Source organism: Prionailurus viverrinus, chromosome D1, assembly GCF_022837055.1.
Source record: "Prionailurus viverrinus isolate Anna chromosome D1, UM_Priviv_1.0, whole genome shotgun sequence".
Lineage (NCBI taxonomy): Eukaryota > Metazoa > Chordata > Mammalia > Carnivora > Felidae > Prionailurus > Prionailurus viverrinus.
This window is the reverse complement of record NC_062570.1, coordinates 59996229-60010235: the sequence shown is the minus strand read 5'-3', so window position 1 is coordinate 60010235 and position 14007 is coordinate 59996229. Positions and strand designations below refer to the sequence as shown.

General features: G+C 48.1%; 1 protein-coding gene across 5 annotated transcripts in view; it reads right to left on the bottom strand.

Annotated features, from left to right (window-relative positions):
- XNDC1N (XRCC1 N-terminal domain containing 1, N-terminal like) overlaps positions 1-14007 on the bottom strand; it is a 38375-nt gene that overhangs the window by 12661 nt on the left and 11707 nt on the right. For 3 of the 5 annotated variants that reach the window (XM_047879128.1, XM_047879129.1, XM_047879130.1), the window contains 3 exons: positions 11941-12013; positions 10235-10362; positions 7546-9583 (listed from right to left, as the gene is read on the bottom strand). In XM_047879128.1, the coding sequence (XP_047735084.1) occupies positions 9348-9583; positions 10235-10362; positions 11941-12013 (437 nt within the window). In that variant the 3' untranslated portion in view covers positions 7546-9347. Of the gene's footprint in view, positions 1-916; positions 1092-2110; positions 2276-3225; positions 3439-5772; positions 6493-7545; positions 9584-10234; positions 10363-11940; positions 12014-12295; positions 13584-14007 lie in introns of those variants that run through there. The other 2 variants (XM_047879132.1, XM_047879131.1) reach the window with 2 other exon arrangements.

The window sequence follows — 14007 nt, the reverse complement described above, 5'->3', positions numbered from 1 at the left end:
TCAGATTCTGTGTCTCCCTCTCTCTCTGCCCCTTCGCTGCTTGAGTGCTCTCTCTCAAAAATAAATAAATTGGGGCACCTGGGTGGCTCAGTCAGTTAAGCATTAGACTTCGGATCAGGCCATGATCTTACGGTTCATGAATTTGAGCCCTGCGTCGGGCTCTGTGCTGACAGCTCAGAGCCTGGAGTCTGCTTCCGATTCTCTGTCTCCCTCTCCCTCTCTGCCCTTCCCCCACTGGCGCTCTCTCCCTCTCTGTCTCTCAAAAATAAATAAACATTAAAAAAATAAATAATAAAATAAGTAAACATTAAAAAAAAAAAAAAGAATTGCGAAGGAAATTCCTAGCTGCTCATCAGGATGATTAGCAAGCTTCAGCTGTGGCCAGACTTACTTGCCCCCATGTCTCTCCTATAGACCAAGTGTTGGGGCGAGGCAACTTCTGGCTCTCGCAGCCCCTGCTTAAACTTCAACTCTGGTTCTCATAACAGCATCACCATTTATGGATTTAGTAAACTGTATGATTAAAGCATCTCAGTTTGGTCTGTGAGCCTTTCTGTTCCATGACTTTCGGGATAGACTGCCTGGTGTCCTGGCAGGTTACCATTACGCCAGGGTCATTTCCCACCTGAAGCTATGGACCAGTGTCTTATTTGTGAAAGGATAGGAACCTCTGGAGTGGGGTAACAATGGGGCCCCTGCTCAGGGAGTCTTATCACAGGGCTAGATCCTCTAACTAGGGGTGAATAGAAACGGTCCCTTGGAGTGCTGGAGCCTAGAGGGGTTTGGTTCTATGTTTGCGGGCATCTACAGGCAGAGGGTCCCCCCCACCCCCGCCTCTACTGGAGTACTTACTTTGAAGAACAGTGAGGGAGCCCACAAGGGGGACCACTACAAATAAAGGGCCCCACACACGTACCTGTGACCCAAACCATGTGTAGGGAAGTCTCCCAGACGCTCTGGCTGCGGCCACGGAAGGTGCTCAGCTGTGTCTCCATGGCCAGGGACTCACCCAGCAGGAAGATGAGGAACCACAGATAGGAGGCGGAGTGCAGCAAGAACTTCAGCACTGGGATCTTCAGCAGACGGCCCAGCTTGCAGGGAGAGGGAGGAAAGCATGGCTCTCAGAGGCCTGTCACACCACCCCTTCCTTGGAGAGCTTCCAGACCCCTCCTTTGACTTGCACACTTATCCAGACATTTATTGAGAATGTGCTCTATTTCACATCTATTTCCTTCACAGCTGTGTGAGGTGAGTAGTACTATTCCCATGTGTTTCAGCTAAGGAATTGAGGATCACAGAGTAAAACAACTTATCCTTGGAGGTCCCACAGCTCTTCAGTCTCAACCCAATTAAAAAATAAATTCATCATCTTCCATCCTAAACTGGTTCCTTCTCTTCCTCCTCCTGTGTCCCCATCTCAGACAACGACCATCTCCCTAACTCCTACCCTCTCCCCAACCCATCCTCATGCCTCTAGTAGAGAGAACTTTCTAAAGCACATAACTAAAGGGATCACTCACTCCATTAAAATCCTACAATGGCTTCTATCACTGCTTATAAAGCACTGCTAGACCTGGCCCCTGCCTGCTCCCCATCACTCACTATTTGTACGTATGCTTCAGCAACCAGAAATTCTTTCCGTCTCACTGATACTTTATGTTCTCCCTCCCCTCGGCCTGCAGACAAGCTGCTTCTGCTCCCTGGGACACCACTCTCCCTGTTTCTCACCTGGTTAACATTATATCCCCCGGATCAGGCATAACACCCAGCTCACAGCAGGGTTTCAAGGAAATGCTTGTTGAAATGAAGGAATAAAGATAGCTAGGTCCATACAGGCTCTCAAATAATTTGTAGGTTGGGGCGGGGGTCTCTTTAGGAGATTTTGGGTCGTACATAAGATTCAGGCTTTGGAGGCAGAGAGACCTCAGTTTAAATCGGGACTGGGCTATTTACTGCGTCCCCTGGACAAAAAGAGCACTTCTGTTCCCCATGCCTCCTCTATAAAATGAAAGTGTATTACCTACTTTCCAGGGCCACTTCAAGTGACTTCATGGGAACATTAGCAAAGTGCGCAATAAGTGACAGTTATCATTAACTTTTTTCTTAGTACCCGGGACTTGGGTGCCAGCCAGTAGCCGAGGCAGAGGAAGGGCATGGTGAGGAAGATGAGGAAGGCGACAAAGAGCTTCCAGATGGTGGTGCTTCCACGCCAGCCAGCCAGGTTCCCACACCAGATGGAAGACAGGACTTGCTGGCAGATGGGGTGTGCTACAAACTAAGCAGAGATGGCGCATGAGCAGCGTGGGTGGTTACCAGGCAGGGAAGGGAGGGGGAGCCAATTGTGTGCACAGTCCTGCCTTCCCTGCCCCAGAGACGAACCATATTTCTTCTCAGGCCAGCCAGCTCAGAAGAGAGGCAACTCATTTGCCATGTGACCTTGGGCAGACCCCACCCTTAGGCCTTGGTTTCCTAATCTGTGAGGGAGAAGCTTAACTCAAAAGACTTTTCTGGACTCTCTGGATTCCTCTTTCTTTCTTGAGTCTAAGCCAGGTAGTGGTGGGTGGAACTAGGTACCAGAGTCCCAGAACCCACAGGGTTTTCTGCCTTCTTAGAGATGTGGGGCACCAGTCTTGAGGAGGGGAGGAACAGGGAGAGTAGGATTTGATGTTTTGGGAGGCAGGGCCAGGGGAGCCATTATGAAGGAAAGTTTTTGGTTAAGCTACTGGTGAGATAGGATATCTGAAGATGGGTGAGATGGAGGAGTAAGGGGTGGGAGAGGCTAGAAAGGAAGCATGTCTTCAGCTTATGGGGGCAGGCATCTAATAAGGTAAGGAATAATGGAATCACTTGGTATGTAAGCCCTGTGAGATCTAGTTTACTCTTGTTGAACACAGAGAGATACCGAAGTTTAACAACAGAAGACTGGACCAAACTAACTCAATAGGCCAGAGGCAGAGCTGAATAAAAGCCAGATGTCTGGTCTGAAGGTAGAGTCCTGGTGGGTAATGGGACTTCCAAGGCCTGGGGAGAGGTTAGGGGCTTAGACTGAAGGTAAGAAGGGGGTTGGGGAGGCCCACAGGACCAGGGGCTAGCTAGAAGGGTGCTCAGGATCAGGTCTCAGAGGGCAGGGGGAGGACTTATTTAGGCTGGACTAGGGAATACCTAGCCATGGGGCAAGGCAGGGATTAGGGCAGGGGTGGGGGAGGTAGGTAGGGCCCAGCTGACCCGCTTCTGGTTGTAGTTGACGGCCAGTCTCAGCCTCGCCAGGTTGGGGATGCCTTCCTCAAAGGCCTGGCCCAGGCCCTCAGCCTCGGGTTCAGTCTCGTTGTCTTGACCCAGGTCATTGAGTACTGCGGTGACCTCACTCTGGTTCCGGCACATGCCCAGCAATTCAAAGCCATAGTCCTGGCTCAGCGACTCCAGGGCAATGTACTCAGGCTGCAGGGAAGCAGATCTGTGTATGCCCACCGCCCTGCAGACACAGCTCTGGTAAGTCAGCTCCACCCTCCCAACAGTGGGCCTGGCTACCTCTGTGCTGCCTCAGGCCATCACCTCCCCACATATGATGTCACCCTGAGTCCTCCGTTCCTTCTCTGCCACCTCAGCTCTCCTCCTTGTTATAATTAGGGGCCTCTTGTGTCAACTTTGCTTCTCTGGTGCTCCATCGACCTCATCACTAAGTCACTGCAACCCAAACCCCTCTACCACCTTTGCCAGTCCCTTGTACCTCCTTTCCTGGTCCCTGTTTCCTGTTCCACTTCTCATCCTCTTCTTTATGCCTTTCTTGTGTTCATTTCATTGAGTTTTTTGAGGACCTACCTTACATGAGAATCTGTGCCAGCAATGTTAGAAGCAGACATGAGTAAGGCAGTTCTCGCTCCACTTTACCCAATCTATTCTCGCTTTTACTCAGGGCCCCAATCCCAGAGAGAATGCAGGCAAGAATTTGGGGAGGCTAGACCTGCACCCAGCACTGTCCCTCAGGTGGTATTACATTGGGCCAGGTGCTTCCCCTATGCAGGCCTTAGCTCCCTGGCTTGGAGGGTGGGGATGACAATCAGTGCTGCCTCCTTCAGTGGGCCACTGTGAGCACGGAGGGAAAGTCCTTCAGAGGAACGGCTCTTTCCTGCTATCTGTGAGGTGGGGGCTCTGATCCCTCCATAACTCTGGTGAAACAGCATGCTGTTTCCCCAGTGCACCTGGCATGGGCCACATCCTGCCTCAGAACTCTGTTTCTCCACCTAATGGTAATCTCGAGCCTGGGGACCAAGTGTGCCTGGCACAGAGGGGGTGCTGGTGGATGAGTGAGGGACAGGACTGGGCTGGTGGTATTTAAGGCTCCTGACCAGTCCCCGCTTCCAGGCCTCCCCCGCTCCCCTTCACTCCTTCTCTGTCCCGAGCAGCCCCTTGTACTCATCACCATGTGTACTTTTCCTACCCAACAGCCTTGCTTGGATTGCACCCCCTACTGCAAATATCCTCCCTACTCCTCCTCCTCCTCACTTGTTATTAAACCTCCTGGCTGTGCAGCCAAGATTAATTTTGCTTCTTTGAAGGAGTCTGCATGGAACACAACAGCTGTAGCTTCCTGACCTCCCTTTTCTAGGTTTTGGAAACCATGGAGCACCCTCCACAGAGGCACTCCAATGAAGCTGAGCATCCTAGGAGTGGCTTGTCCACCTCACTCTTGCCGATCACAAGCTCGAGGCTCCAACTCACAATGCTCAATATGGGGCTGCACAGTAGGTTTTCAGAAAGGATGGGTCCCAGGGGCGCCTGGGTGACTCAGTCAGTTAAGCATCTGACTTTGGCTCAGGTCATGATCTCTCAGTTTATGAGTTCGAGCCCAGCGTTGCACTGTGTGCTGACAGCTCAGAGCCTGAAGCCTGCTTCAGATTCTGTCTCTCTCTCTCTCTCTCTGCCCCTCCCCCACTCATGCTCTCTCTGTCTCAAAAATAAACATTAAAAAAAAATTTTAAAAGAAGGGACGGGTCCCACTGAATGTCATCTCTAAGTCTGTCTAGCTGCTTTTCTCTCTTTTTTTTTTTTAATTTTTTTTTCAACGTTTTTATTTATTTTTGGGACAGAGAGAGACAGAGCATGAATGGGGGAGGGGGCAGAGAGAGGGAGACACAGAATCGGAAACAGGCTCCAGGCTCTGAGCCATCAGCCCAGAGCCTGACGCGGGGCTCGAACTCACGGACCGTGAGATCGTGACCTGGCTGAAGTCGGACGCTTAACCGACTGCGCCACCCAGGCGCCCCTCTAGCTGCTTTTCTAAATTTTTTTTTTTTTTTTTTAACATTTATTTATTTTTGAGACAGAGAAAGACAGAGCATGAACGGGGGAGGGGCAGAGAGAGAGGGAGACACAGAATCAGAAACAGGCTCCAGGCTCTGAGCCATCAGCCCAGAGCCCGACGCGGGGCTCGAACTCACGGACCGCGAGATCGTGACCTGGCTGAAGTCGGACGCTTAACCGACTGCGCCACCCAGGCGCCCCTCTAGCTGCTTTTCTATCTGTGCTCTCCCTCCTTCCTCAGACAGACCCAGGGCATCCCTAGGGTGGGGTTTGTGCTGCCCCATAAATCTAGGTGGCCCTAGAGTGATGGCTCTCTTCCCATATAAATGGAGATTTACTGAGAACAGAACTAGGTCTCATTATCTTTCTGTTGTTTTCCACTTCCTGGAACACCCACCACGAGCCTACCCCTGACCATGTGGAAGGACAGATGCAGGGGGCCAAGGGCAGGAGAAAGTATGAGAAACCAACCTTAAACTCAGGTTCCTTGCGTGCAAGGCGCCTGAGCTCCCGGCTGAGCTGGAAGGCAGCCAGCATGGCATCCTCACTGGCCAGCGAGAGGTGGGCCCTGCTGGCAATGCCGCGGTAGGTGTTGATGCGGGACAGGGAGAACTTCAGCAGGTCGTAGCGGCGGGCATTGCTGCACTCGAGGCAGGCACAGGAGACCGGGTGGGGCCGGGCAATGGTGTGGCCCTGGTCCATGAGCAACTGTGCGATCTCATACAGATCCTTCTGGCAGGCCAGGGTGAGTGGAGTGACACCAGGGGCAAAGCGTGAGCCATCAATTGAGGAGTCAAAGAAAGCCAGTGAGAAAGACCTAGTGTCCACTTTGCGGCCCTTCTCCCGTTCCAGCCGGGCCAGCAGGCGACGCACCGCTGCTGGCTGGTTTGTGTCCACTGCCACTAGCAGTGCCTCATGGATCTGCCGGAAGTCAAACTTGACATTGGCCAACAGCACATCGGTGATGGCCTCGTGGCCCAGCCGGATGGCCAGATTGAGAGCTTCCCTCCAGGAGCGGTCCTCGGCCTCCTCCACGTTCCTCAGGGGCCCGCCTGGCCCGCTGCCTGAAGCCTCCACCCCGGACTCCAGCAGGTGCTGCACTAGGCCCAGGCGGCCCTCCTGGATGGCAGTCAGGAGCGGAGGTGGGAACTTTAGCTTTTTGTTGACAATCTCCGTCCAGTTGGGCTGTGGCTGGATAAAGGATGGAGAGGGTGGGATCCCCAGTCTCCAACCCCCTTTGCTCTGAGGCCTCCCTCACCCTTCCATCTTTAAGTCCTCAACCCAGCCACTGTTCTATTTTGCTTTAGCCCAAACACATACTAACAGTGTTGCTTTCAAAGGACATTTAGTGTAGTGCCTATATATGCTCATTATCTGAGCACTTCACAAGTACAGTAACTATCCTGACAATAACCCTGTAAGGTAGGAGTGATCACACCCCCTTCAACAGGAGAGGAAACTGACATACAGACATGCTAAGCCACTTTGATGAGATACGGACCCAGGTAGTCTGGCTTAGGAGTTAGTGTTCTTAACTACTTTTATGATACTTCTCAACTCAAATAGGAATTATTGTTACTAGTTTTAGACTTCTGGAATCTTTACTTATTTGAAACATCGAAAATGTGGGATGTAATAATACAAATAAATGATTCCACTTTCTTCTTTTAAGCAGGAAATTGACAATGCTACCACCTTTATCTGAAATTAAACTCTATATCAAATGTACATCCTACACTTTAGTATATATGTTTTATCCAATGTAATCATCTTATATAATGACATGAATGTCCCCCCAAAATTATGTCTGTGTAGGGGATAAATTTCATTGCCATGTTTTTTTGGGAATCAATCATTTTGGAAATACCTTTTCATACCATAGTAGTTTCTTGTATAGATTTTGTAAGCTTTTAGTAAATAATCTCATTTACTGAAATACTGATATTAAGAAAATTGGTCTTGGGGCGCCTGGGTGGCGCAGTCGGTTAAGTGTCCGACTTCAGCCAGGTCACGATCTTGCGGTCCGTGAGTTCGAGCCCCGCGTCAGGCTCTGGGCTGATGGCTCAGAGCCTGGAACCTGTTTCCGATTCTGTGTCTCCCTCTCTCTCTGCCCCTCCCCCGTTCATGCTCTGTCTCTCTCTGTCCCAAAAATAAATAAACGTTGAAAAAAAAAATTAAAAAAAAAAAAAAAGAAAATTGGTCTTGCTTGAAAAAAGCATCTTTCTCTTTTTAAAAACCATTAGCTTAAAACTATACACATTTATTCTTACAGTTCTAGAGGTCAGAATTCAGAAATTGGTATCATTGGGCTAAAAAGTCCAGGTATTGGCAGGAGAGGGTGGCTGTAAGGGAAAATCCCATTCCAGTTTCTAGAGCTATGTTCCCTTCATTCCTTAGTTTACGGCTACCTGCCTCCATCTTAAAGGCCAGCAGCACTGAAGATTACCAACATTTTCTTAGTCACCACTTTATTGTGTAGATCCTTAAAGGCAGTGCCAAGCCTGGGTCTGGCTGGGGATCCCTTCCCCAGCACAACTTCTACCCTCACAGGAACCTGCACACATTGGGTTAGCATGGGCACCCTGAAAAAGGGTAGGTTAAAGCAGGTGGACGGGGCCATGCTCGGAATCTACCACAGGATCTGCCCAGGACCCAGCTCCCATCTTGTTGACTTCATCTTCCAGCTGCTCATCCCTCTGAGAGTCCCAGAGCCTCCGAAGGACAGGTCCAGACATGTCCACACAGGAGGGTCTTTGAACTGGGCTTTCTCCAAGCCCCTCAGCTCTGTCCTGGCCTCCTAGAACATCCCAATGCTCCTTCCCCACCAACCTACCTTGGCGTTGCCCAATCCTGCTTTCGGTAGCATTTCTCCCTCAGTGCTGTCTTGTCCTTCTCTTGTACCAGGCCTAGCCCACCCCCAGGGCTCCTCTCTGGGCCCAGGCTCGGGACTCCAAGGGCTCTCCTCCACCAACATGGCAATGTTCATCACCTCCATGGCAGCTAGGATATCCTTACTGTCCCTGTGGCTCAATCTACTGTTTTAATCATGGTCAGAAATGGGACCAGGATGAGGGATGGTAGGAGAACAGGCCTCTTACCGTGAGGAGGTCCATGGCTGCACCCACCTAGGCTGGCAGGGACCGAAGGACTGAACTGCTCTGGCTACTCCCCTGACTGTGCCCAGCTTCCTCTTTCCTACACTTGAGTTCAAAACCCCGCCCTTGGCCCTCCCTTTGCCAGGACCAGCTGCTCCCCCTTTGCCCTGTACCCTGGAGACCAGAGGAACTGATGAATACCACACAGTGAAAACTTCTGGGAAAGGGGAGAGGACACAGTTGCTCAAGGAAGGTGTGGGAATAGAATTTAGAATGTTATAGGTGGAGGGGACCTTAGAGACCCTCTGGTCCAACTGCCTCATTGTACAGGTGGGGACTGGGTTTTGTCCAAGGTTCCATAGCCAAGCCTAGAACTATTCCTTAGTCATTAACCCATCTGATCTCTGGAATTGCTCTGCAAGCAGGATGCTTAATTGAGTCCAAGATGAAGAACTCAAGTTGCTTAAGGTCATACAGCAACACTGTTACTTGATTGTATGTAGGGAGGGAACCCACCAAGGATACTGGGAGTTAAGCTCAAAAAGCACTCAACTTCCCAGTATACCACAGGGTCCCATCTGTTTTCATTGGGTCCAGTTTTCCTTTCAGGAAAATGGGCATGAGGATGCTCATCACTCACTGAGAGGAAGATGTTCTGGATTATGCCCCAAAGCCCCAGAGAGATCATCAATTCTATCCCAGAAGTTCCAAAGGGGAAAAGGATGGAACTGTCTTTGGGAGAACAGGGTGCCATGGTGACAGAAGCCTTGACAACTGGGAGTGGAGAGCAGGCTGGGCCCAGAGGTACCCTGAGGCAGAGTCCTGGGGGAATGAGTGGAGAGAAGGAGAGAGGGCAGACTGGCCTTATTAGCTCTTCTCCTCGGTCAAGAGATCCACTCCCCAGTTTTAGTCACTGAGGAAAGGGGGGCCAAAACCACAGGACCTCATGGCTCATGCCTGAGGGAACTCCCCACACATGCTGGCATGTTCTTCTACTTCTCCTGCTGAGAAGTCCAACTGGCATAAAGGGCACTGGACCCAGGAAGTGGGTGGTGAGCTGTCCGGGGAGGACACCCACAGTACAGACTGCGATGAAGATGGTGATGAGGAGGGAGAGGCTGGGTGAGGTGGGGAGGTCTCTCCACAAGTCGCAGCATGCCAGGGAAGAACCTTGATGCTGAAGGAGCCTAAGGGGGAGAGAAGGAGGTTAGCAAACCTGCTCCCAGTGCGGGCTGTTTTTGCAGGAAGTTTACTCTGGCTGGATAGTCTACTCCTGACATTATCCGCTCATGAATCCACCAAACATTTATCAAGGGTTTACTGTATGCCTTACACTGTGCCAGGAGCTGAGGGGTGTAAACCCAGGCCTGTCCTTCTGGACTGTAGAGGTCAAGGGTAAAGATAAGCTAAGGCCACAAGCAACTGTGACACAAAGCAGAAGGGAGAAGTGCTAAGCACTGGGGAATCAGAGAATGCTGCAGGGTTGCAGGTTGGGACAGATTATCTAAGATGAGACAAGACTTGGCAAATAAGTACCATTTGAACAGGGACTTAGAAAACTGGGACATGGAGAAAAAAAGCTGTGAAGGAAATGCTAGGCCCTCTCTGCTAGTATTTTATATTGTTTTGTTTCATGTTTCTCCTGGGGACAGGGCCTGTGTCCCTGCCTCAGCTGGGCCAACACAGTGTGAGCATGTCCTCAATATAGACTTGTATGTGTGTGGAGAAGAGCAGGAGTCCCAGCTCGAATGTTCCCTGGCAGCATTCCCAGGTCTCCTAGTCCTGCCTCAAGGGATACCTAGCAGTCCCACAATAACCCCTATGCCCCAGCAGCTCACCTGAGCAGATGGGGCACAGCGCACTATCCTGGACCCCACTGCTTTGGGCCTGGGGTCGCTGGTGTTCTCTCTGCCCTGCCTTTGCTATCCCCCTCCGGTTTGGCTGAGAGTTCGAGCTGGATAAAGGCCTGTGACAGAGAATAAAGACCAGCTATTAATAATAGGCCACAAAGGCTAAAGGAGCCTCCAGTTAGGACAGAAGAGTGTGGATTCATTGATGTGGAGCCAAAGCCCTGGTTGGAGTCCTGGTTTTCCCACTTGATGTACCCAACTTGAGGGAGGTCACTTAACCTTGACCATCTGAGAACAGAAGTTCTATTATTTCTCTCAGGTTTTTAAAATTATTTTTTCTTATTCAGATATAATGCACAGCCCATAAAATTCATCCTATTATACTATTCAACATTTTTAGGATATTCACAGGGTTGTGTCACCACCACGACTATCGGATTCCAGAACATTTTTATCACCCCCAAAAGAACCCCTAAACCCATTAGTAGTCACTCCCACACCCACCCTCACCAGGACCCTGGCAACCACTCATCTACTTTCTATCTGTATGGATTTGTCTATTCTGGACATTTCACGTAAATGCAATCATATAATGTGTGGTCTTTTCTGACTACTTTCACTTAGCATGTTTTAAGGTTTATCCATATTGTGTGTTGGTACTTCATTCTTTTTTAATGGTTGAACAATATTCTATTGTATAAATACACCACATTTGGCTTATCTATTCATCAGTTGATGGACATTTGGGTTGTTTCCACTTTTTGGCTATTATGAATAATGCCGCTGTGAACATTTGACTATACGTTTTTGTGTGGACACCTGCTACCAGTTCTTTGGGGTCTATTCCTAGGAGCGGAATTGTCGGGTCCTATGGTAACTCTATATTCAGGTTTTTGAAGAATTGTTTATGAAGGTGGCTGCACCATTTTACATTTTCACCAGCAATGTATGAAAGTTCCAGTTTCTCCACATCTTTGCCAACATGTTATTGTCTTCTTCTTCTTCTTCTTCTTTTTTGTCATGTATTTTTAAAGTAAATTCTACACTCAGTGTAGGGCTTGAACTCAAAGCCTTGAGACCAAGAGTTGCATACTCCACAGACTGAGCCAGCCAGGCACCCCTGCTATTGTCGTTTTGATTACAGCTATCCTAGTGGGTGTGATCACTGTGGTTTTGATTTGCTCTTCTCTAATGGCTAAAGATATTAAGCATTTTTTCATGTGCTAATTGGCCATTTGTTTACCTTCTTTGGAGGAAAGTTTATTCAGATCTTTTGTCCATTAAAAAATTAGGTTATTTTTTATTGTTGAGCTGTAAGCTTTCTCTATTATTCTAGAAACAAGTCCCTTATTGGATATATGATATGCAAATATCTTCTCACATATTCTGTCACTTGTCTTTTTATTTTCTTGGTAGTGTTCTTTAAAGCAGAAAAAGATTTCAATTTTAATGAAGTCCATGAGATACAGAGTACCCATCTTCAGATTCTGATTTACTACAGAGCTACCTCCTTGCTTAGTTGACAACATGTGGACAAGGACATCTTTTCTCTACTACCCTCTGGGTCTAGACCATGAGATCAAGACACAATGGTACTCGGTGATCTAACTAAGACACAAGTGGGGGAAGGACAGGTGTAGGTGGACAATAAGGTTTGGGGAGGTGATTTGGCTCTTTCAGGTTGATCTACTCACCTGTGAGCTTGCACTTTCCGTCTCTTCGTCCTGCCCACATTATTCTCTGAGTTTTGCTCTTCTGGTCTGAGCTCTGTGTTAGAAATACTCATTAAATCTAGCTCATTAACAAAAAGCCCTTCACATATGATGTTCCTTCTTTTTTCTCTTTTTGTTGCTTTTAAATGTTTATTTTTGAGAGAGAGAGAGAAAGAGAGAGAAAAAGAGAGAGACAGAGGGGGAGGGGCAGAGAGAGAGGGAGATACAGAATCTGAAGCAGGCTCCAGGCTCTGAGCTGTCAGCACAGAGCCAGACACGGGGCTCAAACTCACAGATGCTCAACTGAATGAGCCACCCAGGTGCCCCTTTTTCCTTTTTTAACGTTTATTTATTTTTGAGAAAGAGCACACATGCATACAGGAGGGATAGAGAGAGAGGGAGAGAGAGAGAATCCCAAGGAGGCCTCGCACTGTCAGCAAGAAGTCAGACTCAGGGCTGGAACCCATGAAATGTGAGATCATGACCTGAGCTGACCAAGAATTGGATGCTTAATGCAGTGAGCCACCCAGGTGCCCCATGATGTTCTTTCTTTTAAGAATAGTCTTTCTATCCATTTTTCCTGGTTAATTCTTTCTCACTCTTCAAGTCTCACATGAAATATTAATTCCTGTGAGGCACTTTCCCTGAATTCTCTAATCTAAATCCGATCATCCTATTATGCTTTGCCTTTGAAGTACTCATCACAGTTTGCAGTTGTAGACTTACTTATATTACATGGAGATGCCTCTCCATTAGGGTAGGAGAACTGCTATTTTCTGTGCTGTGGAATCCCTGACACCTAGCATGGAGCCTTGAACACAGAGATGTTCAGATATCTGTCAAATGAGTGGCAACAAAATCCAGCAACAACCATTTGTCTAGCTATTCAGAACTTATGAAACACTTTATATAGGAGTTAGGAGTTATATATAGGAGTTATATAGAAAGTTTGTAGGTACTTTCATAGCTCCAGTGTCCAGCTGACTGGGTGCCCCCAAAAGGTTAGCTCCTTCCCATTTTCTGTCTCTTAAAATAATAAACTACATCCTTCCTTATGTGGTAGTCAGCTTCTGAAAGGACTCCTATTGATTCCTGCCTCCTGGTAGTCATGCCTCCCCTTGAATTTAGGCAGAACCTAGTAATTTGCTTCTAATGAATAAAATATGGCAAAAGTGATGGGATGCCACTCCTGGGATCAGGTTATAAAAGACCGACTTGTTTCTTTTTTTAGTTAGTTTATTTATTTTTAGTAATCTCTATACCCAACATAGGGCTTGAACTCTTGACCCCAAGATCAAGAGTCACATGCTCTTCTGAGCCAGCCAGGCGCCCCGGACTGACTTCTTTCTTACTAGCATGCTCTCTCTTGCCCTCTAGCTTGTTCACTCTGATGAAGCAAGCTTCCACATTGTGAGATGCTCCTGGGAGAGGCTCTCATGGCAAAGGAATTGAGGGAAGCCTTAGTCCCACCACCACCCACGAGGAACTAAATCCTACTAACAACCATGTGACTGAGTTCGGGAGCAGATCATTTCCAGTGGAGCCTTGAAAGGACTATAGCTTTGTGTCAGATCTGGAGCTCGAAGATGCTGTTAAGTCATGCCCGGATTCTTAACCATGAGTAACTGAAATGATAAATACTATCATAAGCTACCAAGTTTTGGGGTAATTCATCGTGCAACAGTAGACAAACAATGTACCCTATTTCTGCCATGAGATAATATCCTTACTATTTCAGTAATTTTGGTCAGTTCTTTGAAATGACAAATCACCTGTTTCCTTTTTAAAAATTTTCCCAGTGAAGCAATGAGTGAAACCAAACGTTTTCAGTGAGAACTCTACTTGTTTTCTCTTTTGCTATCTAGAACAGTAAAAAGAACAAGAACTCTGGCGTTCAAATCCTGGTTTTGCCATTTATTAGCTGTGTGATTCAGAAATACCTCAGATTCTTTTGTAAAATGAGTATAACAGTATTTACTTCACAATTTGTTATGAACATTAAATAGTTAAGTTAGTAGAAGTGTGTTAGCAATGTCTAGAGCTAAGTAG